This window comes from Tachysurus fulvidraco, chromosome 10 (assembly GCF_022655615.1).
Source record: "Tachysurus fulvidraco isolate hzauxx_2018 chromosome 10, HZAU_PFXX_2.0, whole genome shotgun sequence".
NCBI lineage: Eukaryota > Metazoa > Chordata > Actinopteri > Siluriformes > Bagridae > Tachysurus > Tachysurus fulvidraco.
In genome coordinates this window covers 8,717,974-8,745,968 of record NC_062527.1, presented here as the reverse complement: position 1 = coordinate 8,745,968, position 27,995 = coordinate 8,717,974, and the positions used below count along the sequence as shown (strand labels likewise).

The 27,995-nt window shown below is 38.3% G+C and overlaps 1 protein-coding gene and 1 long non-coding RNA gene across 16 annotated transcripts in view; one reads left to right on the top strand and one right to left on the bottom strand.

The window, feature by feature from the left end:
- tjp1b (tight junction protein 1b) overlaps positions 1–27,995 on the bottom strand; it is a 61,336-nt gene that overhangs the window by 21,933 nt on the left and 11,408 nt on the right. For 2 of the 15 annotated variants that reach the window (XM_027173141.2, XM_027173142.2), the window contains exon 1: positions 16,702–17,165. The exons of 10 other annotated variants lie outside the window; for them this stretch is intronic. In XM_027173141.2, coding sequence (XP_027028942.1) covers positions 16,702–16,728 — 27 coding nt within the window. In that variant the 5' untranslated portion in view covers positions 16,729–17,165. Of the gene's footprint in view, positions 1–2,101; positions 2,490–16,701; positions 17,166–27,995 lie in introns of those variants that run through there. 3 more of the 15 variants (XM_027173143.2, XM_027173146.2, XM_027173144.2) reach the window with 2 other exon arrangements.
- LOC113659998 lies at positions 2,863–24,740 on the top strand. The gene is made up of 3 exons (XR_003444732.2): positions 2,863–2,918; positions 4,056–4,170; positions 24,414–24,740. It is a non-coding gene; the product is annotated as an uncharacterized LOC113659998 (long non-coding RNA).

The following is a 27,995-nucleotide window of genomic DNA, read 5'->3' as shown; positions in this document are numbered from 1 at the left end:
TTAGCCAGTCTCTTTCTGCCATCTCTGCAACACAGCACCAATAAAACCCTGGCAGGAGAACAGGAGAAGACTGCACAGCTTTACCGTAATTTAACAGCCTCCAGTGGATGTGGGCGATGAAGTATGATGGATAAAAGTAAACGGGCCTTGCTAGGTTAAACACAAATTTCTCTCTTTACCCTTCTGTTGACTGCTGTACTTTGAGGATAAAGGCGAACAAATTTCATCTGAGAATGTTGAGGTCAACCACACTGCATCTTAAGCAGCAGCTACTGTACCTTATTCAGTATAGAGAAAAGAAAGAAAAAAAGCAAGCTGACTCCCACGACTGGCAAACAAAGCTGTAAGTGTCACGGGAGAGAGGAACGCCAACCTTCCTACTTCCAAAGGTGGGCCAAGTATGCTCATTAGACTCTCAGCTGGGATTGCTGTGACACAGCCATGACACAAACCTGAGTCACTTGTGAGCCTTTATCCTAATATTAAATGTTATTCAATTGCCCATCTCACTGTCTGGAAAAAACAAGTGCCTGAGAAAGCATACTTCCTAAATTATCCACGGTACGCTCACTCTCATTCAGCTGCTGTCTCTTATGAGGTGAGCACACTGGCCAAGTGATCTCATTTCGGGGAATATTAAAGCGCAATGAAGCATCAGAAATGGAGTATTACTTAAAAACAAAAACTTGTCTCGAATTTCTAATTGTACAGCAGGTGAAAAGTTGTGGGAAACTAGAAGTGTAGGAAATATACTGAATGAGGAAACAACTATTGTTTCACCGGAGTTCTGTAGGATATGGATATTTTTCATTTGATTATTAATTTCACTAATATCCATCTAAAACAGACTTGTTCATGACTATAGCCTGTAATAAAGAACAAGTAAATTTTTTTATACAGATGTAGGCAGAATGGCACAATTTCTTTAAGTCTAAAATCACCAACTTGCTTTTCAAGGATGCTTACGGAGTATTGAAAATGAAGACGAAGGTAAAAGGAAAACTGAAAGCCAAAAATTAAGTTCTGTTATGAACGAAAACAAATTGAGATTCTAGTTCATTTGCATAACAAGCTGCTTTCTAAAAACAAAAACAACAAAAAAACTACATACAAATATAGAAGTTTTGTGAAAGGTAGATTATACTTATATGGATCAGACCATGCTGGAAACTGATGAACCTTCAATACAAAGCAATTTTGGGGCAAAAAGCATTTCTGCCGATTTATTGTGGCTTATTCAGTTCCCGGTCTCAGCTTACATTTTACAGGGTGGCCCAATTTTCTGGACGTCTGTATCCCCCATGTTTTAGTCCGAACATATTTTGCCATTTGTATTCTTGATAGCTAAGTTTTTTGCCAGTAGTTCATGTGGAATGCATGTGGTTTGGATTAAACAGACAACTGCAATGTTCTGTTGGTATTAAACATGATTTTGCACAGCTAAATCTGGCCTTCAGCTACTGTACATTTATATTACTCATGTATTCATGGCATGCCCCACCTTAAATCTAGGGACACCATTTTCAGGCACAAGCCTTGGTTTCTTTAACAGTGAAGTAGTTATTGTAAATGTAACCCTTTCACCACCAGGCTCATTATAATAAGAGAATAACTATTTGATATAAACTATTTGATATAACTATTCAATTTCCAATTAACACTAATGGCAAAAGAGACATTCTGATGTATAAAAACTGTCTAGGGTCAAAGTGTCACCTTTAAAACAATTAAAGGCTACCCAGAAATCATAATAATCGAATAACTCAAAATATGTACCTTAAGTTTCCAGTTAATTTGTAATTATTCTTTCTAATGTATTGTTTACAATGGAGATGTGACACACACAGACACACACACACACACAGACAGACAGACAGACAGACACACACAAAATGCATTTTAGGCTCTTTGTATTAATTAATTGGAAAAGTGTGAGCATAGGATTACTCATTAAATATAAAAGGATGTTTTTGATTCAAGTTTTAACCTCGAGTCAAGAGGTTTTAGAGTTTTTATTTGCTTGTAATTAAGACCGTCGGCGCGCGTTGGAGCTCAAATCCTTTGGAAAATACATAGGATTCAATCATACACAGGATCCTACCAGTCTGAAGATATCTCTCATCCTCGTGGTCTTAAGGAGCAATGAAGATGTGCGCACAGAATCCCGCTTCCCTAGCTGTTGTCCTCGACGCAGGGGAGTCCTGAATCTCCTCCCGTTCGGCTCTCCATGAGGTACTGAACACAAATTCGGCAATGCTAACTTTAGCTTAGCTTAGCGCTCTTAGCTCCGTCCTCGGAAACACAATTCAAATCAACTCACTCCCTCCCTTCGTGGGTCGTCCACGAATTCCTCGCGGTCCACTGGAGCGAGAAACAAATTTCCAAGTTCGCTGAAACGCGTCTTTAAATCACTTATTTTTGTTTAAAACCTTCTGCGAGCATCGGCATCACATGTTCTTTTCTCGATTTGTCCTCGCTCTACTTCTAAGCTTCCGGTTTTACCTAGTACACTCCGAGCATCATGGGACAATAACAAATGAAATATACCTGGGATTTTTTTTCCATCTTAAAAATTATCTATGAATTTGTATTTAAAACGTTAAAAACGTGCGTTTTAATCTTAACGTTATAGGGAAAAACATGTGATCTAAATCAGTTGTCCCTAATCCCCGAGCCGCGGACCGGTACCGGTCCGTGGACCAAATGGTACCGGGCCGCCCAAGGAACATTAAATTATTTCCATTTTATTTACTGTGGTGTATTTCTCTCGGGTTTGTGCGACTTTCCATGGCCGAGAGGTTAACTGAGAGACGTCACCTAAAGCCGCACCAATACTGCGCATGCGGGCCGGGTTTAGGTGACGTCTGGAGCTGAGCGGCTACAAGCGGCAGTGGTGTTGTAGCTTTGGTGGAGAGAAGGTGTGTATCGCTCTTCTCTCTGTTCACCGGTACTTTCTCATGTTTAACAGTGCTTGGTGTATGTGTATATTGTGTTTGCTCAAATTTAACCCACAAATTAGCAAAAATGAGTACGAAACAGACGTCGTTAGAAACTCTGCCGGTGTTTTAAAGTCATGGCGGAATACCTTTTACGTTTCCTATTACCCCAGATGGAACCGTCTCGTTGCAAAGAAACAAGCTCAGGGTTCTCATTGATTTAGCGTTGTAGTGAGTTAAAAAGGCATGATTAAATACAATTAAATTAAAATTATTTTAATTTAACTGTACAGCCGCCACCCCCCACCCCCAGCGGACCGCGGTAAAATTATCAAACATTGACCGGTCCGCGGCGAAAAAAAAAGGTTGGGGACCACTGATCTAAATTATCTAATTATTTATAATGTAGTAAAATACATTTAATAACTTAACATGGGAAATAAAATACATTCTTATAAATACAAGACGAACACTATCACGATTGCTGGATAATCAGGTTATTACACTCTCCCTACCTAAAAAAATGTCATGCTCTCATGGCTTGGTAGATAATCACATGAGGTAAACCTCACTAATATTATTAAGGGGGATTTTATCCACTGGTATAAACAGAAAACATTTTTAACTGTAGGGGAAACAATACTATTACTACCTGGGGTGTCATTGGTAAGTCTAAAAGGAGCTTTCCTAAGTTTTTGAGATCTTCCAGTCTTACTATTAGTCGTCATCTTGAGAGTCAGGTTCTGTATCAGGCGTTATAGTTTCTTGAGTCTCTGTCTCGGTGTTACTTGCATCTTGTAGATCAGAGTGTTCAACTGTGCCAGTTCTAGTCTCTTCTCTGTCGGCTTCTCGTTCCTGAACAGGTTGTAACTCTGCAGTGTGATTTTCACGTTGAATATCAAGATCTAGACTGAATGATTCTGACGTTTCTGTATCTTTTAAGGTATTTTGTACTGCTAATGGCATGGCATACCATAGCCCAAGTTCTTCCTCCTCTTAGCCAGTGTATTCATCCTTCTTGTTTTCTTGTTCTGACACTTCAGGGTTTTCAACCAAGTTGGTCATAGCCTTTGTTCTTGTTTTGTCTTTTCCTCTGCCTTATTTTTCTCCTTGGGACAGGATCTGGGTTTTCACACTGGATTCAAACATGCTTTCTGCCCCAGGGGCAAAATATGGTTACGATGGAGGATTTTGACAGGTTCATTTCCATCTTCTGGTCTCAGCCAAAACACAGGTATGTTGGACATTTAATTTTCCACAACATGAGGTGTTGAAACCCAGGGGTCTGTGCAGGATAGTGACATTCGGATGGAGTTAGGCTGCAACTAATGAAAGCAACTGGTCTGAGCCCATTTACCTCGGCCTTTGTATAAAACTCCTCCTCGTCCTTCTCACTAGTATCAACGTGTAGCACATAGGGTAACTGGGGATTTGCAAAGGCCAGCACGGGAGCGTCAGTAAGTCTTCCTCGAAAGCAGCCTCGCATTTGTCGTCCCACCGACAACCAAATGGGTCTGATGGATTGAGATAGGATTGTTGCAGCTTTTTCTTGGACCTTTTCGCAGGAGGTGGGTAACCGGACAAAAGTTTGTTCAGAGGAAAAGCAACTTTGGAATAATCTTTGACAAAGCATCTGTAATATCCGCAGAATCCCAGGAATGATCGTAAAGCAGTTACAGTGGCTGATCTGGGCCGAAGTAGTGACTGCTTCTGTTTTCTTTGGATCTGCAGACACTGTCATTCGACACAATGTGGCCAACATAGAACAAAGATGGTTGACAAAACTGGCTTTTGTCTAGCGACAGCTTAAGGCCCACCTCAAAGAGGAGTAGTTAGTAGTATCCAATTCGGAGATCTAAGCTAAACCATTTGGTTCCATTTAGACAAGACAGTGCATCTTCGATTTTAGGCACCGTGTATTGATCAGGGATAGTGCGCCTGTTTAGTCCACACACATCCGGATCTTGACGTTTTTATTTCAAACGACTACTATAGGGGATGCATACAGACTGCGCGACTCAGTGATTATGCCAGCTCCTTTTAGTTCTGACAGATCTTGTCTGAGAGCTTCCAGATCTGCATGTGGCAGACGACAAGATCTTTCTCGAAATGGTTTGTCATCATTCGTTTTGATAGATTGTTGCGTGCTTTTACTGTAGCCTACATCAAACTCGTGAGTAGAAAAAACATTGCTGTGTTCCATCATTTTGTTGACTAGTCTTTCTTTCCATTTCTTAGAAACAGGTGAGTTTCCGAAGTCGAAATATGACAGGGTCAGTTTCTTTGAGGGCTTGAGATCAGTGTATTTATTGAAAAACTTTCAGTGACCAAGACAGTTATTCTTCTGGAACTTACAACAATGGCTGACTGCAGTTCAGGTCTCACTAGGAGTTGATCAGCGAACCTTGGTTCTTCCGTAAGATCATCAAATCATTCCAGTCTTACGTAGTACACTCAGAGCATCATGGGATAATAACAAATGAAATATACCTGTGTTTTTTCATCTTATAAATGAACCATGGATTTCTCTTGTATTTATAAATCTGTTTTAGTCTTAATGTTATAGAAAAAAAAACTTAAAATATCCAATTATTTATAATGTAATAAAATACATTAAATGACTTAACGCATTAATATAGTAAAATAAAATACATTCTTATAAATAAGACAAAACACAAAATATCCTGATTGCTAGATAATGAATACCAGATTTTTTCTATGTATGTATATGTTATAGTGTCTCTTTAAAGACATGCCAAGTATGAAATAACTATACATGTAACCATCAGTAAAAAATGTGTCTCATATAGCACATTCATCAAGCACTTAGAAACACTATAGCAACAAATAGAAGGGTCTTTTTCCTCTTAAAACTACATGTCATGGATTCCTCAGGATTTCCAACACATTCCTTTGAGATTCGGGTCCATATTGATATGACTGCACCTGAAAAATCTCAAGGAATTGTATGATACACTTTCATGCTGCAAATTCCATAATCCTGTTCTACCGCAACCCCGAGCTGTTCTACTGGATTCAAATATGGTCACTGGGAAGCCACTAAAATACAATGAACTCATTGTGATGTTCATGAAACCAGTTTGAGCTGATTTTTGTTTTGTGACATGGTGCATCATCATTACTGAAAGTATTCATTGAATGATGGTAAAATGATCATGACACAATGATTTTTGATGAACATACCTGAATAAGCATACTAGTCAATACAGTTAAAAAACAAACAAACAAACAAACAAAAACAAAAAAAAAACACATAGCAATAGAAGCTATATTGCTCCAATCTAATACAACCTAGCAATAGAAGCCACAATCTCACACTTTTGCTTTTTCACAGATCCAGAAAACCAGAAGGCTTTAGTTGCACATTTAGTGAGGCCATTCAGCTTCTACTGTAAACCTAAGCCAATCGAGATTTCCACAGTGTAGGAAGGAGCCTGGCACAAGTGTCAGCTGACAGCTCTCTCCACTAAGGGGGCTGCAGGCTGAGACTGAAGCAGGGCCATTTGGGCCTACACACACAGATGGATCAGACAGCTGAGTGCAGCTCTAACGAGAGACTGGGGCCAAGCACACTCTAAATAAAATAAAAAAAGGCAAAAAGTTGTCAAAAATCAGCTCATCAATAAGAGTAGAGCAGATGGGATGAAAGAGTTATCACATCAGCATATTACTATTTGTGCGTTACTGCATTATATAAACTCCCGGGCCAATTTAATAGGAACACTTGTACACCATTCATACAATTATGCAACCAGACAAATTTAAATGTAATTTAAATTCTCATTTACATTCTTACATTTTTTTTTAGATTCCTGTAATCTAAAAAGAAAAGGATGATTTGTGACCACGTCCATTGTGAAGTGCTATTCTAATGAAATTGAATTAAACCATGTACCATCAGCCTGAATGATCAGAATGGTTTGCGCTGACAGGACTCGAATAATTCTAAACAAATTTACTACAATGGTTAACAGAAATACATCTTAGAAGATTGATTTAATTGGGCTACACCAGGTTCCACTCCTGTGAGCCAGTAACAGGAGTCTGAGGCTACAGTGGACACAGGAACACTAAAAAAAAAAACAAAAAAAAAAACATATATATATATATATATATATATATATATATATATATATATATATATATATATATATATATATAACCACTTCAAACTGATTTTATAAACTTTTTTTTTTTTTATAAATCTCAACTAGTCAATAATGGAATTAGATAATAATATTACTCTGATAGGACAACAGTTTGCACTACATTTAAATAAGCAGAAAAGAGTCAGTGAACATTCGGAGTCATTCGGAGAACAGTTTAAGAAAATAAGCTTTAACTTTAAATGTATTTCAAAACAGAACACCTGGAACAGAGACCTTTGACTGCCATTCAGACATGTTATACATTCCTGTCGAGTCCTGAGAAACTCAGCAGTGGTTCAGCCAATCGGGTAAATAATGTATCTATAGGTTTATAGGGTGTAGATTTCTCACTACACATTATCCCCACTGTGACATGTTTAGTTATGTTCTCTATCCTAGAATGGTATCCAAGCACTTGGCCTGAGATCGGTACAGTCCCACAGCATATTTTCCCCTCTCCCCAGTGGTAAGCCTAATGGGGTAGCAAGAGTATTAGACTTCCCGTGGGGAAAGATTGCTGTTTAGACAGTAAAATAAAACTATCAAGATAGAAGCTTTCAAAAAACACACACACATGCACACTGTGCCTTGATTGTTTGTTTACCTTTACAGCATATACAAGCTGTAAAAAGTTGGCTTTTATTAGTAAATGCTCTTCAATTATCACAGTATTTTCCCATCGTTATAATGCCAAATGCACTTGGATCTCGGTATGGATCTTGGCTGCCTGTCAAAATGTGATCGCAAAGCATGACTCAGGGTGGTCAAAAGATGTACAATTCCGTCAGTTAGAGATATATTTAAATGGTTTTCTGTGCATGCAAAGGTCTTTGTTATGCAGGAGTCACTACAGTGAGATGCAGTAACAGTTTGAGCTATTGATGAGGAAAATTGTCAGTATAAGCCCCTTAGCTATTAGGCCTTTAACCCTTGTTCAGCTGTACGTGTGGCCTGTAACTCGTCTCACTCACACATTGTTGGATAAAAGAACTTGGCAAATGAATAAATGCAAATGACAGTAGAAGCTATTTAGTCATTATCAAGTTACAAAGAGCTATGGCAGTATATTGTGTGCTGTTTAACATTATACTTGCATAATGACGGACAAAAAGAGTTGGTCTACCTATCCATCTATCAAGATTATTTGCCTAAACCAGCATTTACCTACACAGCTTACATTCTTAGACTAAATCTAATGCATTATAAAGTGCAATAGCGGTTAAAGTGTGAATTGTGACCAGCCGTTTTTACCGGCACTGCTTACAATGTCAGAAATTACCGATTCATGTACAGAGGAGAATGAACAAGTGCCCTAGTTTTAACAGAGAGCCTAGCTGCAGAACAAGGATTTACTGTCAGCAGAGGAAAATGAATACCTTCAGACACCAAATAACTGTGTCACCATAAGGCATCTTCAATCAAGATTTCACTGGTCAGATGTTTTACTACAAAACAACGAGCATGTTGATCAGTCATAACACAGAAACAGCAGCATCAATACCTCTACAATAAAAAGTGTAAAAACAGCCAACCTGCTGAATATAGTACAAAGAGGTGCACTTTAAAACACACTGTGTATAGTACTGCAGGCTCTCCCTCATACACACAAACAACCTGTAAAACATGCCGCTATTTATGAAAAATGGGTGTCATTCTGCTGACGTATGGTAAATGTCCACTAGCTAGGGACTAGAAATGCTAGTGCTAGAAATCCTGTGACAGTAGAGGTCATAACATGATACAGGAAGAATGGCGCACCAGGGGATACTGTGACATTAAGTGCACACATATGTCCATGTACATACATCAACGATTCTCTTTTTTAAATATTACAGACAGCTAGTTTGTAGATTAGAATCAAAACAAAACATAGCAATATGATGTTGGACAACGTAAAGGTCTATATGAACATACAAGCGTAATTACATGGAATCGTATCAGCTGCATTTCCAGATGATAAAATTAGATTGCGCGTAGTGAGCAACAGTTTTTACTCAACTATCTACTTACAGCAGTTTGTGTCCTCACCACAGAAGACTAATCATCTCTACCTCCAAACTCCCACACACCTTCCAGTGGAGGATGCTGCAGGATTAATTGTCCACTGACAGAAGCTTCATCTTCAGTAGAAGACCAAGACTTTCACTAAGAACAACTGATTTAATTCCACATTTGATTGCAACTCAAAATAGCTCCACACTCTTCCTTCCTCGGCTGAAAACACAGGCAAATAATTTTTTTTTTAGATCTATCTCCATCTGCACCTATGTCTCTTGTTCAGTCTCTTTCTCCTCTCTCTCCCTCTGTCTGTCTGTCCCTCCCTCTCTCTCTCGCGCGCACACACACAAATAAATCCCAGCGGCCTGGCAGCATTCTGGAGTGTGCATAGAGGGAGGGGAGCTGCAGTTGTGCTACACTGTAGACCTCTGTTCAGTAGGAGCACAGATCCATCTGCAGTGTAAAGTGCTGTACTGGCCTTAACCCCTACAGTGCCATGAGAGACAGTTCTTGTTACACTCAGCAATAGTTATTCTAGTGGTTGCAGAGAATTAATTGGATAGAATGAAATCCATCACATCATTTTAAATGAACTCAAATCTGTCTGTGGGAGAATTTTACAGGTTCCCCCACATACAAGTGAAAATGATTTGATCTAAATTAAAGGACAACAGGACATATTAAAATGCGTCAACGTCACTGATTCGGAAGCCGTGACTTTTGCATATCACACCCGGTTGGGAACTCCACTGGCATACAAGTCCAATATGCTGCATAGCGAGGTTAACACAGCATGGTTTCCTTAGAACTTGTGCCAAGGTGGCTTTTCAATCTAGCTCAGTCTCTAGTGCACAGACGCACAAACAGCAAGAGTCCTTTTAGATATTTTACATACAGGTGAACCAGCTGGGATAAGTAGCCTGGTAGCTGCTGTAGATCATACAGATCGTCAATCTCTCAGAGGTGTAAAGGTCTGGAGTGACAGAAATGGGGTCTGTATAACTCCAAACACACACAAACACAAAGCTTGTCTACAAGCTTTCTGGCACACAGTCATCATGGAATGTGTGTCACTACCCGGGCTGGGAGTGCTGACAGATTCCATGCGCGTTTTCCTTTCCTGACTCTATATTGAAGCCATGCTGACACAGAGCAAACGTGAACATGGCCCACATCCAGTGTAATAAGCAAACAAGGCTCTATAGAATGCTAACAATTGTGTAAACATGTAAAGAGTGTCCTGTATATCCGTGTTTATCTGCAAACATGCACCTAAGGAAGGCAAAAAAAGTCAGCCTTTGCTCAGAGCAGAGATTGGAATTTGTAAATATCAATCCTTTAGGAAAAAATATGGAGGAAATACGTATATCAAGCTCGGGTGAAGCTGCTCTTCTATAGATCGAAAGGCTATAAATAGCTCAGAGCTGCTGATGCTATGCTACCTTCAAGAGCAGATAGGCAATGCGTAAAGCTATGGTCGCATATGGAGAGGATGAAGAGCATGCATGACGAAGCTTAAATCACATCAACATATTTTACATTGTAAAGTTCACCAAGGCCAACAGTGATGACCAGAACCCTAGTCTTTGTCACACTACAAATCATGTCACATTATTGATCAAGACTTGCCATGAGATTATAGGATATCTAACTTTAGTTCGCTTAATATAATGCAATACATTAACCTTGGCTTTCTGCTCAATGATAAAGAATGAAAAAAGTTTAAAATCCAGCAAGTTGTAAGATTACATACTTTTCTAAACTGTGAAAGGAAATTCATGAACAATTCTTTCCACACCTTTAGGAATAATGAATGTTTCGTTAAAGGGCATTAATAATACACTAGTTATGCTTATTGATGCACACTGTGATCCCCTGAGAAAGAATCCAGTGGAACAAGAAGGACCACACTAGTATTAAATCTGTAGCTGTAACTAGGCATAGCATTACTCTCACACTGCAGGTAAAACCAGCTTAACATGCATAACTGTGATGCCTTTGCTTTTGTTCCAGAATGTTCGAAAACCTTACACACGGCAAGACACAAAAGCACCACAAAAAAAACCCCCCCGCTTTAAGCCAGGTTTAGAGCCGACCAGATCCGGTGTGCTTGTGCCGGTTTATTTTGTAGGGTCTGTAAACACCCTGTTGAGTGAAGCTTCAAGGACATACATAATGAACCCCATAACGGTCATGCACAGGGAAGCAGGTAAATGCAGCATGTTAAAGCTTGAGTGCAGATAACTTTTATTTGGGATATTATTACGCTAATAAGGCAAAACATTACTTCGGTTTTAATTTAATTAGACTTTAAGAGTTTTACAACTGAAAAGATAAAATATAACACTAACATCCCCTCACATACACACATTACTCTCAGTGATGTATGAGCTGACAAAAGTATGAAAGGTACCTCACCTGATATATAGACAGCAGGGATCTTGTTTCAGTAAGAGAGATTAATGAGAACATAAGATCAATCTTTGGATTTCCTGTTCACATCTGTACACAGGAGGTGTAATGTCATGGCGTGAAAAAGGTTTCTCACCTTGTATCAATAGACAGAAGATGAAAGGAAACACTTAATTTAGTACACAATTTAACTCACATCCTCAAGCCCTCATCATCATCATACATAAGGCTGCTTTGGCGAGTAATGTGCACAAGAATTTGACTAATCAATAATTTTTTTTATGTAAGCGACTAATCGGTTATTTAAAAATGATTCTGAATACAATGCGAACCCATTTTTCTTTGGCCTGATGAAAAATAAAATCGAGCTTTTATTACATTAAAATGCATGTCTATGCCACAAGGCCCGGCTCCATCGCTTGGTTATGTTTACTAAAAAACTCAAGAGGGATCCAGTTTGTTAGATTGCAGTGAAGCTTGTCAGAAGAAGTCAAGTGTGGTGATATTTTAATGTGCATGAAAAAGACCAGTTAGGGCAGGAGTAGACAGAAACGGTATACTAAACATATGTGTGTTCTTATACCACTATTCTGCAGTGTGTGTAATGAGCACTGATGGTGAATAGAAAAAAAAAACCCACTTAAATGTGGTAGGCTGGAGGTGCTTAATGAAAAGAAAGAAAAAATACTATTAAAGGTTTGTTTGCCTCACTGGACACGCCCACATCTAGCTGCTGATGGTTCTATTACTCATGTCAGCAGAAGGTATACTCTCAGTTAAAAATGACGAGTCTCTTTGAACTGTATGCCTAAACACTCCGTTACTCCAAATTACTCCACAAAACTGACTCTACCTTTAACTTCTCTCTGTAATGCCGTTTTCATAACTCTGTGTATAAGTGGGGTATAAATTTAAAGTAATATACATCCAGGGAAAAAAAAGCAAAAGAACCTTTTCCATTTCATCATTATTCCATTTGTTTTTATTTTGCATTTTGAGCAATAGCAATAACAATACTGCCATCATCATCGCCATGAATCATACCATTCAGCGTAAACAGGATCCTGACCCCCTACAATCCTGAACAGGATGCTGCTCAGTAGCACTGTGACCCTGATGGTTACTGAAAATGAATGAATGAATAATGGCATTATCTTTGTTGTTGTTCCAAAAAAAAATTTATTAAAATTAAAATGTATTTATTTTTTTGCTAAATCTACAGGAACTTCAGTCCACCGTGTGTAAAACTGACAGACAAATAAGTTAACTGCATGGAATATCTTTTCTTGGTCATCAAACAAACCTCAGAAAGAAATGCTGGAAAACTGGTAGCTGGTATTTCAGTTAAGTTAACTTGTAGTACTACGATAGAAAGGCTGAGACAAGGCTGTGTATACGTGTGTAGATCCATGTGCACCATCTGTAAGGTAAAACCATGTGTACACACCATAAGGCCTACGTCCTGCTGACAACCAGCTAGGTAATACTACACCAGCCAGCAGGAAATACAGTCTTCATTAGTGCCACGTGTCACTGGTGACCTATGACCCCAAGAAAGTCATCAGCGCAAGGTGTTTGTGAACGTGCGAAGAGGACACACCCTGGGAGCAGCTAGTGAATGTACAACCTACATTTCATACTAGTATAGTCAGCAAAACTCCCTCCCTTTTGCATACACGGAAAGACGGATGATGTCAGAGTACAAATGGGAGTGCATGAAACAAGGAGGAGTTGTGGGGGGGGAATGCATGACTGCATATGTTTAGTATGTGGTTTTACCCCATCTGAAGAACCACAGTATCTGTGTGTCACACGTCTTTGTTTGTCTTCATGGAGTCCAAGAAACTGGATACTCATATCCTTATCTTAAACACGTAAAAAGTAACATGTGAATCTTCTTACAGCACCAACCCATAAATAGTCAAAATGCAAATAAGAGATTTTAGTCACAGTTGTACCCGAGATGACGGGGCACGTTTTAACTCTCTCAGACATTTGCATACCTTTGTGTTTTGCATGTTGCCATTTTGACAGTTACATCAAGCATCACATTTCCCCAAACTCAGCACACCTTTGGCGGCAAAAACACCATATATGAAAATATGAAGGGGGAAAAAGAACCAAAAAAACACTCCTGCTGACAGGACAGGAAAAGCTACTGATTAAATCTTACTTTTCACAGCCACGTTCAGCAACATTAACACCATAATATCTGTATCTAACATCGAGTTCCCCAAATGTGCACATGCTTCAATAGCTAACACCTCAGTAATCATCTCTAAACTCAAACTGTTTCATAAAGGAAGAAACAACAGAGAGCAAATGAGAACCCATCATTCTTACCCTCATCATGTTCTCTAGAGTCCATTTAAGTGTTTTATAAACTACTGCATGTGTTCTTGTTTCACTGGAGGCACTGAGCTCAGAGCAGCAGCAGCAGCATCACTGAAAACACTATGACGGCTCTATTTTGGGATCTCATGTCTCAGCACATCCATTTCACTGGATTTTCATTCCACTCAGATTGTGCAGAGGCATCATACAATGCTCTGAGATTAGGCGATCAGAATTAAGCACTATGTACAAACACTTATAAATTCTTACTAAAATCCTAACAGCTGAACTGGTAAACAATGAAAGAGAAATCAATTGATTATCTATAAAAATGTCACTGCTCATTTCGGCCTGAAAGAAGAGACAGAAAAATTAAAGCTTTTAAAATACAGATACGTCTGGATGCTGATGTGCTGCACATTTTCAAAAAAAGGCACCTATTCTGAAATAAATTATGTTTAGGGCTGATACAACCACAAATAACTATTATTAATAAGATTACACTTTATAATATTAGAAAATAAGGATGCTAAATCACTTGTTAGTCGGAGAAAAGGAAAATTCCAACTATTGAAAATTTCGCTACAAAAATCACTTTTTTTTTCAATCAAAATAATAATGATGTTTAGAGAAATAATTTTTCCCAGACTGGTTAGAAGAAAATAAAAAAGCAAATGTTTGCCTTTTCCCTCTAATCTGCCAACCACATAAATACTCACATTTTTTAGGAGATTATGCATAGTGGGGAACATTTCTATTGTCCCACCCCTGACTCTCACCATGTATAAAAGAGAGATTAACTCAATCAGCTCAAAAACATGCAAATGTATAGTTGAATACTTATTTTGGGAAAACCTTAATTTGTCATTGACCAGCAGACAAATAGGTTCAAAAACAAGAAAACAAACTACAACAAACATAATAATTAAACGTAATTTTAAGTAACGCAAGTGGATAATATACCTAAGCAGTCTTTAGTCTTTGGGAATCCTACCTCCAGCTGAAGTACACACAAGGCTTAGGCACGTTTTATTAGGTGGATTCATTTGTTTGCATAAAAAACAAAAACTTTCAGCACCAGGAAAACAATGGAAACAATGACATAACCAAGCACCATAAATTCCTGTCGTATATTTCTCCTCCTTGTTCACACAGTGAACACCACGTCTCATAGCTAGAATAAAGCCAATGACTTGCTGAGGTTTCACGGAGTTCGCAGAAACACAATTATACGCTTTAGAAATTTTGTTAGAAGCAGATAAATCTGTATTAATGCACTTAAAAAAAAGCAGGATATACATCTATACTATACTTTCAAGTGTGTTTAGTTACTGGGCAAACAAAACAAAACTGGGCAGCATGTTGGAGCGTTCACATGCCTTGTTCACCTTAACTGCAAAACAAATAATAATAATATTCATGTAAAGAAAATACACTGTACCTTCTGTAGAAGTACCACAATAAAAAAGATTAACTGTTTCAACAGGAAAGAGTATTTTTCTCACATCAACATGACTGTGTGTATGCTAGTCTAAGTTTAATGCTGTTTCCCAGTTTTATCCACTGTGAGTGTGGAAAGTTTTTAAAAATTCTAAGGTTTGCATTCTAACCGATTTCATACAGATCAGTACGGCTAACTATAGGAAAGCCACTAGTTCAACACACGTGTTTGTGTTATTCCTCTGCACGGCTTGTATACAACGTTTCCTCAGGACCATAGTGCAAGCAGGCAACAACCACATGAGGTGCAAATACACAACAGTGTGTGACATGTTTTCAGACAAGTGTTTTGTTCTCTTATGATGGCCAACATCATCACAGGAATTACTCGACGTGTTGGAGGGATATCTGCTCCGGTTAAAAATATCACACATACATGAGCAATAAAAAATTAATCCAGCCCAAGTTTCACAACTTGCAATAATATAGATTAAATATAACACATGTGGGAAAGGCTCTATGCGTCACCTGGACCAGGTTATTGGGTGATTAAAACAAATATTCAGCCTGTAGATCATGACACACAGTGCATCACTGATAGGAAGGGTAGGACAGACACTTTCAGCCTTCCTGAACTTCAGCTAAAGTTTCACCCGAAACACAAACACGCCCATGTTAAATAACACTGCGTTTCATAGTAGGAGGAGATCCTTCACTTCAAAACAGTTTCTGCTTGGCTGTGTGGTTAAAACTCATCATCACAAATCTACTCAGAAAAAAAAAAAAAGCCAACATATGTATAAAAAAAAAAAAATCAAACACCTGCTGTGTGTTTACCTAGCAAGATATTTACCCCTAAAAACTGTTTATCAAAAGTTTGTTAACTAGTCAGTGACTAACTTTTGTACTCGACTCAACAGCAACACACAAGTGATTTCTGTAGCTAAATAGTAATGTAAACTAAACTCAAAAAATAAGTCTCCCTATTGAAAATATTGCATTTGTGGTAAAGTATCTGCTTGGTGACGAATTTAAAACTTCAAATCGCAACGTTAGTTATTTAAACACCTGACGTGAGCGGCGAAAAACGTTAGCTAGCTAGTTTCTCACTGCCGAGGACGATGTTTGATGAAGATATTATCGTCACATAGACTATTATGTAATATAATATGTCTGTACGTATTTATAGATGTATTATCTGCGTTACCTGTTATTCCTAGAGTCAGTAGCTAACGCCAGTGCTAGTTATACCGACCTCAGTCTGAGGAGGCAGCCGGCTAACTAACGGCTGGTCCTGAGATGCCGTTGATTTGATGCTTTATCCTGCGGTCGTTGGAAATCGAATCGTGATCGTGTAACGTTTACGTTATAAAAAGGTCCATATTAAAACCTAAAGAGAAACAGAGCGTTACCTTTGTAGATGCAGCCCTGGCAGACATTTTGTTCTTCCTTCAGCTCCTCGAAGTTGGTGTAGCGTTTATAAAACACAACGAGCTACGTTTGCTTGTTCAGAGAAAAAACCAAAAACAAAGCGTAAAATGTTTGGTTTCCCCCCCGGCCAGGTGCCGCAGCGCCGGGCTAGAGTTGATAACTCAGCCGCCCTCTGTGGCCGGAGAGCAACATGTCAGCCGCGGTGTAACCGTCCAAAGTTCCCGGTGAGCTCCTTCTGTAGCGGACCGGAGCAAACACCCTATCGGTAACGACTAAATGTAATCCTTTCCGGGTGGAACTCGTCCAAACCAATGTATTCAAATCTTCCTGACTGAAATATCCTTTCACACACGCGAGAAAAGCCGCTTTAACGTCCTCCGACGCTTTACCGCTGAACTGCAATGGCAGACACACAGGACGGCTCGGCTTTTCTCATAGCGCCGTGACATGTCTGTCTGGGAAAGTCCATTCCTTACTCCAAAGGGGGGGACGAAAATCAAGAGCGCAAAGCACGTCGCCTTACTGTAAAACCTATCTATGAGCGGTGACGTATTCCCAATATTAACACAAACTGCAGAGCCAGGTTCAGCTCCCTGCTCACATGAACACGACTGAACGAATAAAGATATGGATGTGAAAATGTGACGCCGCACTCCGAGTGGGAGAAATGATTCAGTCCGTACAACGCACAAGAGCTTTACATGGAAGCTCAGTGTAACTGTAAAGTACTGTAGCAAAGGCAACTTTACATGTGGTTGTGACCATCTAACCACACAGGAAACCTCAGCCTCTTTCATTTGCCTCTCTACTCAATTTCTGTAGTATTCACGGATTATGCTCACTTGTGAAGATGCATGAGTGAAAAGAAATAGTGCTATTTACAAGTGAATAACGTGTATTACCACATGAATAAGAATTTAATCCTCTAACAGAATATAGCTATATATCTATCAGTACATGGCTTCTTTTTGAAAAAAAAATTTTAATGCAATTTTCTGTTTCGATGCTTTAAACCGGTATTAGACATGTTTTACACCATGAGCGTTCATAAAGAGACAGATCTGACATGTGGACAGAGGATACATACATCTTCTGTTACAGCAAGCCACCGTCATGCCTCTGATGTTTTGGGTAAGGTAATAAAAGTAGATGGCAGGGAGTCGCTCGGTTACATAAAGGTTGTCAGGATCGGTGTCAGGTATCACACAATACTTGTTTCTGGAGTTCTGATATTGTTATTGACTTGGGGAAAAATCTGTGCTAATTTAAAATTTTGCTCGTTCAACAGTTCTTTCGGAAAGAAATCACTATACCTGAATATGGGAGAGTAAATCAACCAGCTTTACTGCAGACAACTGCATAGGTATATAATGGACCCATAAGCAAGATACACAGCCCCATAATCCAGAAAGCGTTTAGCTTGCATCCAAACTGCTAAGCATAACTCAGTTTGATGCTGTATGGCAAAGCAAAAGCCTTTTTACAATTGTACACAAAGAGATCAATGAGGAATTAAGTAAAACAGTTGTTGTGTAGTTTTGTAAATTGTGCCTTATCCTTATACCGATGTTGATGGTGTCAGATCTATACCGTTTCTCAAACTCGTTTACGCCATTCCTCTGGAAGCACTGTCAGTGCCCTGGCCTGCTTTTCATAACACAGGCTATTGTATAACAAAGCTAAATTGCTTCTGACATCACAATAAAAAACATACAGGATCCTCTGTCCATCAATCTTAGGGTTCAACAGCAGGCTTATGTAAAAGATCTGATAATTAACAACAAAAGTACAAATGGGATGCATTCCCTATTATAGCTTTGAGGAAAAATAACAAAAATAGCTAGTGTTGTACTGCAGCATCTGGTGGGTTTTTTTTTTTTACATCAGGAGATGATAATCAGGAGCTTAGAGAGTGAATTATTGTCATTAGCTGCATAAGCAAAAAGCAGTGTGGACTGTGCCGGATGTCCTCTGCGTGTGCCGTCCATGTTCAAGCTTTCAGCAGAAACAGTATGAAGCAACAGACAAGGCAAAGACCCAGAAGGCCCAGCAAGAAGAACACAAAAGACACTGTCTTAATCAGGACAAGGGGGGGCCAAAGTTATTTATGGTCCTACACTTTAGAGGTTTACTGGTGGTTTTGTCATCTGGAGCCATCTTTGGAAACCTTTACAAAGCACCACAATGACTAATGTTATTCAAATCTAAGCATGCATTAGGAGGACAACAGACTAATCCAGCAGCCAGAGATGATTATAGCCTGCTTTTGGGCTAGAGATTAAGATTTGTCTTGCATGAAAAACTGACTTTAGTCTAACTAGGGATCTCTGCAAATATGGTAAAGCATGATAAATAATTTAATGAAAACATTTGCATCAGAGTAAGCACATTTCCGTAGCGCAGGGCTATTGTGCTCTTTGTATCTCCCCTGAACACCACTGTCACCTTTTATCTCTAACACTAATGAGCACAGGGGAGATTCTGTCTCAGGGTGAGCCAAGCGGAGACAAGGGTCCTGCAACATTGCTGACGTAAGGAGACCTCATGCTGATCCCACTGGAGGATAAAGAGACAAAACCAATAGAGAGGAAGCCAACCAGTGTGGTGTCTGTTATGCTGTGACAAGGTCATATTTATACATTAAACAAATATAATGGTAATAAGATGCTGGAACATGAAGCATGGTGTCAGTTAGGTGTTGTCTCTATATCATCTACATTGTTGTGTATAGCTGTTTTCTGTTCAGGGCAAGTGCCACCCAACAAGTAATGTTCTTCCGAATATTACTTATATATATGGTGAATGTGCTAGCATCAGCAATACAGAAAGCCTGTTTACAATATACTAAATCAGCCTGGGTGAAATGATGATGATATCAATTGCTCAGTGAGGCATAAGAGCAATGAAGTACACTGTTGCTTATGGAGAACAGAACTGCAGATAATTTACAGATATTTACAGAGTTATATTTACCGTGCAGATAAACATTTCCAGTTTAAAATACTGTTTGATTCTCTAATTATTCCTAAATTCTGTTCAAATTTAAATACAAAAAGTATACTGTCTTTATGTACTGTATGGTTGAAATATGTAACATCTAGTTGGATAATAAACGTGAATCACACATTCTGTGGGAAGATTACCAAGCTCATTACAGCATTTGGCTTTTGGCAAGAATTACTAGCTAGTAAGAGCTGATAGTCCAGTAAGTCTTGCAATGAATGTACAGTATGAGATTTTGAAATTCATAACCTCAATGTTCAGGCTTTGCCAACTGCTTAGACAGCAACAGTACGACTTGTAAATTTGGATTAACACCTTAATGAGACTCGGAACTTTACAACTCTTGCTTAACTCTTGACCTTAAGCAACTGCGGTTCTGACCCACACAAAGCCACTATGGAATAACAGAGTATCACTCAACAAAAAACAACAAACTGTAAATCCTCAAGCTTTTCTAGTCCAGGATAATGCTTGGTGCCAGATGTACTCGTATGACATCACACTGGTATACTCACTAATGCTTAGCATAACAACATCTAATGCCAAGTGATTATTAAGTTATCGTGCATTCACCAGATAACAATATAGAGTTGGGCCACGAAAAGGTGAACATTTCAGCTTAAAGATTTGAACTGTCTTCATCTTGGATATTCTTACTGATTAATTATTCCAAACATATTATTAAATGATCTTCATTTTTATTTAGAAAATTATCTTGGTTACATACATATGTGGTTTTGTCTGCACCACAAACCGGGTTGAATTAAATCATTTAATTCTAGGTCAATAGTTTAGAGAATGATAATTGTATAAAGGTCAAATCACAGATAAAGTACTGAAATTTATGTAATAGATATTTCCCTTTTTCGATTTCTGTTTTCATGAGTAGAGAAACAGGTCCTACTCAACAGATTTTTGTCCCGTCAGCTGTTATACAACAGCCTCACTGTAAAGCAATTAAGGGATTGATTTGAAAGCAGACTGATTTTGTGCCTACTGGTCTATCGATAGCTCTTAGGGGAATTATTAGTCCAATTTTATTTATTTTTAATCGTAACTCTACTTACAACTCCAAGCACAAATGCTCCTGTTCTTAACAAATTCTTCCTGGTTTTATACCAACAACATACAAGGAATATATCTAGCACCTTTGTCTGACATGCTATAAATCATTACACATACATTTCATGGTATATGAAAACAATATTTTCCAGGAATAAATGAAGAATATTGAATTTAGGTAACAGATTAGATGGGACATGGGAGTTACATATTAATATATATGTTTGTATTTGATATTTCTATATGCTCACATAATGACATAAACCTGGACTCAGGTTACTCTTTCAGCCTGTCTAAACAGCTCTTTCTTTCTCATCTATCATTAAGATTAATATCTAGAACTGAGAACCCCTAAGGAGTAATGTCTTGGGATTTTGTTGCCATAGACAGATAAGTGAGCAAACTCAGAATGATGTAGTAAAGGGCAGCACTGTAATTTAGATGACACAAACATTTGATGAAACTGTCAGTTTGCTATCTTTCGAAATTTGCATAACTAAATGTGAGAGGTTCAGTGAACAGAGGCTGAAGCTCAATGGACAGAGCCTGACATCTGGCAGGTCAAATAAATATTATCATAGGTACAAGCAGACAGCTGAACCATCAGGAAATATTGGATCAACTAATAATAGCTAGAGTTTTAGTCACCTCAAATCACTGCTGCCCAGCCCTTCTCCTGGAGATGTTTTATCCTGCACATTTTAATTAAAGGCCTAAGCTTACACACCTCATCTAATTTATTAAGAACTTTACAGCTAAAAAATGTATGTGTTTTTTTTAAAAAAAAAAAACAACCCAAAAAACCTGTTACTTATTGTTCAGGATACCTTTTTGAGTATTTTGTTCATGCACTGATCACTGGATGCAGATTTACACTGCCAACAACATTATGACTGTACAGCTCTTCAGTTTTACAGGTTGTGTCAATTAACAGGCACAATCTGAACTAGAACTATAACTTTGAGTATGTACCTGTCATAATAATCTAATCCAATATAATATAATATAATATAATATAATATAATATAATATAATATAATATAATATAATATAATATAATATAATATAATGTAACAGCAGTCAATCCTATGGAAGTTATCTGTGGCTTCTCTGAATATCCTCGCCATAATGAACCCATACTGGCAGTATTATACCTCATGCTGGCTCTGTTTCCAGGGGAACACCGGTATCTATTGAATAACTGGAGGAACTAGAAGGCAGTTTGGTGGAAGAATACTAATTAATGATCTTGAAATGTATTTTTTTCTGAGGTAGAAAGTTTACAAGAACTAAGCAACACTGATGGTGTTCCCTTTTCAGTCTTTCTACTAGTCACTGACTCAAACAAGAATAGCTTCTATACTTCACTGGAAATGAACTGGCAACCTCAATAGTCAGACTTTGCAATGAAACTGAGACAATGTGGTCTGAATGGCTGTTGGAAGTCCAGGAATTGGTACCATTGTGTTTTCCTCAAAGACCTGGAAGTCCATGATGAAATAATTACTCCATATACTCCAATCTTTCACATACTCCAATGTCCTAACCTGACAAACATTGCTATTATACAACCCATGTAAAAATAACTGTATAAGTGGGCGGGACTGATCTTCTGGATTTTCTGCGGGAGCGGGTCAAAAGCTGAATTGGTCAGAATTCCTTCAGGAGCAGAGCGAATAAAAAAAAAAACATACATACAAACAATTCAGTGTGCATTTCCATACACAACACATCTCAAACTGATTTGCCCCTGGTTTGAAAGTTCCAGGTTTATTGTCATGTGCATAAAAAGTGGTTTAAGTATCGAAATTCACATAAAAGATAAACTTTACGAAATCAGCATACAAAGTGCAATTGGTACACTACATTGTCTTTACATTGCTTGCTAAACTCTTGCTATTGCTAGACCATTGAGTATCTGAAGATTGAACAGATTTTCAGTTCCACAAATGCCTATTCTGCAACTGTTGTCCAGCTGAATTTATTCTCAGCACATCTGGATTCAGCACGTGAGAAACATTTCTGGCACTTCTCTTCCTTTACCTATATCTTCTTGAGGTAAAGAATATAACACAATCATCACTTTTGACACTTACAAGAAGCTTTAATTGTGTAACAAAGAACTGTTCCTTAGAGGGCTAATTACCAGTGCTCACTCATCACTTCCATAGATCTGAATCAGCTGGAAAACACTGCATAGATCAGGATAGATCCATCCATCAATCCATGTTCATACACTAAAAGGAGAACTTGATTGCTCCACTCACATGTAATTCCAGTCTGATGCCACAGGTTGGATGGTCAAAAACTCAATCATCCATCATCCATTCCACAGCATAAACTTGCTTAATATAATAAGTTAATATTCTATTTATAATTTTATAGTATTATAAGTGTGAAGAAACCATAACTGTGAGTTTATGTGGAGTAAATCATACTGAATGAAACACCAGTTTCCAGTCACATCATTTCAGTTCCTTTAGAAGTAGCAGTGGGTTTAAATAGTAAAACTTAAACTTTAAAAATCACAAGCCTGAACAGAGAGATGCGTTGGAATGAACTCCCCATTTTGTCTTTATAACACACCTTATGGCCTTTTATGGGAAACATTCCACTTTACTCAGAGTGTCCTAATGGAAATAATTATTCCCCTTTATCACGTTCAATAGTCTCTAATGTCTCTGTTGATTGATGTTTCTGTTGCCAGTCAAAGGTGCATGCTTGGATGACAAGGGTAAAACAATTAGCAAATATGTAGGCTGTGATTGGTTGCTCCTATCCTGGGATGAGGTAGCTGGGGGTAGGAGCGAAGAGGTTGTGGAAGAAAAATCATCCCTGGGGTAATCTACCGCACTGCGCAAAAAGCTTGACAACACAATAAATCTCTTTCACTTCAAATGCCTTAGGAGATCAATTCTATTTATTTTCACCTGTGTTTCATATGGTTGGTGAATGTTTATACAAATTCGATAGTCTTATGGAATCCAAATGAGCAGTGACAGAGTGAAGATAGGTCTGATTGTAAAGGGTTATGCTATGAGGGGGCATTGGGAGAAGACAGAGGAAGAAGGCATGTGTATTAATCACCAGGGGGCAGTGGTGAGAGCGGGGTGAGTCACTCCCAAGGAGAGTGACAGGACCAGATTTATTAAAGACCTTTTCTCAAATTCCCAGCTGAATATATGAAATATTTTGAATCAATCAGTCCATAAAGGGTTTTATTTAAATAAAACAACACTCCACACTGTAAACTGTCATCAACTGTACATTATAATATATTGTAAATATGAATCAAAGCAATTCTGTAATTTCCCTGTGCTAAAAAACTACTAATTTTGCACTAAATTACCTCACATACTGATGAAAAACTGAACAATCCAACTCCTCTTATAGTGAATCTATTATTGTTTGACTTTGTGAAACACTTTCCTCAAGACTCCATGAGACAATATAGAAGGCTACGTGACTTGCATGGGAAAAGTAAGGCACACAGTTCAGCATCCTAAACCACTCTGATCCCCCTCTTTGAGAACACTGAATGTGCTGACAATGGAGTGCCAGAGTAGTGAGGTCATTATTCTCCTTGCACTTGCTGTCTGTTTTAATAGCGAAATCCTGCCCTCTGCAGGAGCTTGACTGCACCTTGGACTTACTGGCCCTGACTACTCTACTCTACTCCATGGACATGACGCCTGATGTCTCTGTTGCAGCCTTCGACAAGACCTAGTCTCAGAAATATATAATATTTATGTACTGAGGACATATGCACCTTTTCAGATGGATTACAGGAATACATTACATTAATCGACGTCCGTTTGACATTGATGACTGTCATGTCCTGCCAGTTTGAACAGAACAGTGTTACATAGAAATAATTCTTGTGCAAATAATTGTGTTAAAAAAGATTCTCACCCAACAAAATCAGAAGCTGTAATGCCACAGTATCTACATGCAAACTGCACATAAATATGCTGCTTATATGAAAATGTAAATAATGTAAATAAAGTTACACATTTAACAATAAATGAGTTGTTCATGTGTAATTAACATGTAAATGCAGTCTCAGACAAAATGTAAATAATTGTTTTGTAAAAACGATCAGATCATAAAAATCCAAGTCTAAAAAAACTTACATTACATTAGATTTACAATAGCTCTGTAAATCCATCTGCAACTTTACAAGTCGTGGCCTAATGGTTAGAGAGTTTGACTCCTAACCCTAAGGTTGTGGGTTCGAGTGTCAGGCCGGCAATACCATGACTGAGGTGCCCTTGTGCAAGGTACCGAACTCCCCAACTGCTCCCCGGGCGCCGCAGCATAAAAGGCTGCCCACTGCTCCGGGTGTGTGTTCACGGTGTGTTTGTGTTCACTGCTGTGTGTGTGCACTTTGGATGGGTTAAACGCAGAGAACGAATTCTGAGTATGGGTCACCGTACTTAGCCGTACTGTATGTCATGTCACGTCATGTCACATACATATTTTTATCATATTGTTTATTTTTACCTATATCGATATTTGGGACACTCAATACAAAGTGAACAAATACTTTATACATTTAGAGTTACAGTATTGCATATTATATAAAAATATTTCTGTCATACAATCAGTTACTATCTTTTAGCAAAAGAAGTTAAAGTCTCTAAAGGAGAATTTCCTGAAATATATTTTTTACAGCAAATATTGAATGGACTACATTCCTTAGCTAAAAAAAGCAAACAAGATAAAAAATTTCTCTTCCTATTTGGTTTGTGAATATGAAGATGTATATTTTTATCGCTGTTTTATATAATGCAAAAGCTCTTGGTAGCATATGGTGTCTCTCTAGGACGAGGAGTGCTACAGCATCCAACCACGCAGCACAAAAAAAAAAACCCTGGACACTGAGGGCTCTTACTCTATGCTTAGGCACATACATAACAGAATGATGGGGACAAAGACCAAAAATGCAAGATACACAACTGTATTTTACTGAAAAAGCAACACATACACAAAAAGAAAGTATGTAGGTCTGGTAAACTGGCATTGTGCACGTAGATGCTAGTCATTTCAAGGTTTTTTTTTAGTATTTAAACTTCTGATAACTGTTTTATAGTTATCTTATGGTACTTGGTCTTTTTTCTCAGGATTAGTGTTTAGGATTTATTTAAATTCTTTATTTCCAAAGGTATGGTTACATTTCAGCCAGGGCCCACACAAGTATTTTTATAATATGGGCATATAATTCATATGCACTATATCTACAAGTAATAACAAAAGGATAACTAAACCAGTTAGCTATTGACATTGAATCAAGGACATATTTGTATAGGCACACTAGGCATGCTTATGAGAAGGACAAGTACGCTGTGGTGCATAATGCAGTTGGTTTTTTGATACAACAGCATGGTTGTGATGATTGAATAGGATTTCACTGCAGTGTAATTGTAGTGGATCAGACTACCTTTGTGAAACTCCAGGAAGCTTCACTGCAGGGTCTGGCTACTGACGAAGACCAGTGCTTCCAAACACACACACGCACACGCACACGCACGCACGCACACACACACACACACACACACACACACACACACACACACACACACACACACACACACACACATGCACGCACACGCACACACTGCATTAAATAATTTCCCTAAATCTTTGTGTTTTAAATCTCAGAAAGAATCTAATAGCATTCGGCAGAAGAAGGCAGAATCTATCCCATTAGAGTAAATTAACAACAAGCTGAAGATGGCAGGGGGTTGGGCAGGAAGTCAATATTAAATGTCGCTCTCAAAGCTCACAAGCAGCTGTTTACTAAAAGCAAACAGTACACTATAAGCGTGTTCATAAAACATGGTTCAAAGTCGAAAAAAAATTCTACAAGATAGAAGATATTAACCAGACTTGCAGAGGAATTTAAAAAGATATCGCACATGATCAATTAGATTATATTCAAACCTTCGGTTAAAAATGGCTAATCATTTCTAGTTAGTTTTTTGTTTTTTTTGGCAGAATGGCAAAATTTAGGAGGTGATTTTAAACACCAGGCAATATAGCTGAACTCTGACCAAGATTAACAATGACAATTCTTTCCATTAATTCTCTTTGGGACCTACGGACAAATGTTGGTCTTGAGTTATAGCCAGTGTACTCTGTATAGGCAATTAACAGGACATTCACTCATAATGTCTGCATTAAAACTGGCTTAACAAGAATCTTCTTAACAAGAATGTCTGTAATGCGCTCCATATTGCAGAGAATTGATGAGCTAGGAATGTACGTGAACACAAACTAGACTGAAAGTAAGCAGTATAACTGTAAACAGTTATTAAAACTGATATATGATATTCATTATGGAACATCAAATTTTAGCAGGTAGCTTTAGAGCTATTCCTCAATTCTGATGTGGTGGTCTGATTCGCACAGATGATTTAGATGCTGAAAGAGTGACTGTGTATGGATTGGCACCACCATCAATAAAGCTCTGTGTGGGATGACAATGGCTCTACTAGATTTGTCATTGGACAGGTGCTTTTTCCTCTGCAGCATTAGAGGTGAATCAGGTTATTATAGAATGTCTATATGCTTTACAGACTCCATTACTGCGTCTGTAATGAGATGTAAAGAACAAACAGATTTGAAGCTTCTTAAGATTTAACACCGTTTATATCAGGTTTTGCAGAAAATTTTAATTCTGCACTGAATACTAGTGTAATTGTTTGATCAACTGCATTAGAAAACATTGTTGGATGTATGTAGAAGGCAAAGGAAATGTGACATATGTTATGTTTGCAGGGGTACATACAGCCACATGGCCTGCTCTCGCTCCCAGATTTTATCAGCCCCATGGTATCACCTCACATCTGGCCTGTTTTCAACATAACCCCCTGTGGTTGTGAATACAACCTGGTAAACATCACGTTTTCACTCAGCACACACACAAGCAGATATCTTCACACATGAACACACATACTTTATGCATGACCACATATCAGTCACATGGTACACCATAATGACATCATCAGGTTATAGCAATGACACAATGTTAAACCAGAATATTTGTGTATTAAACCCAAACTTCCAGTACAAACTACCACACATATTTCTCCTCGTTCTCAACCTTCACTGCATGACACACATATTCACACACTTTCCTGCTCCAGTGTAAGAATGAAAGAGCATAAACCTTTTTCTTCTACAATTCCCTGCCTCTCATCTGGCACAT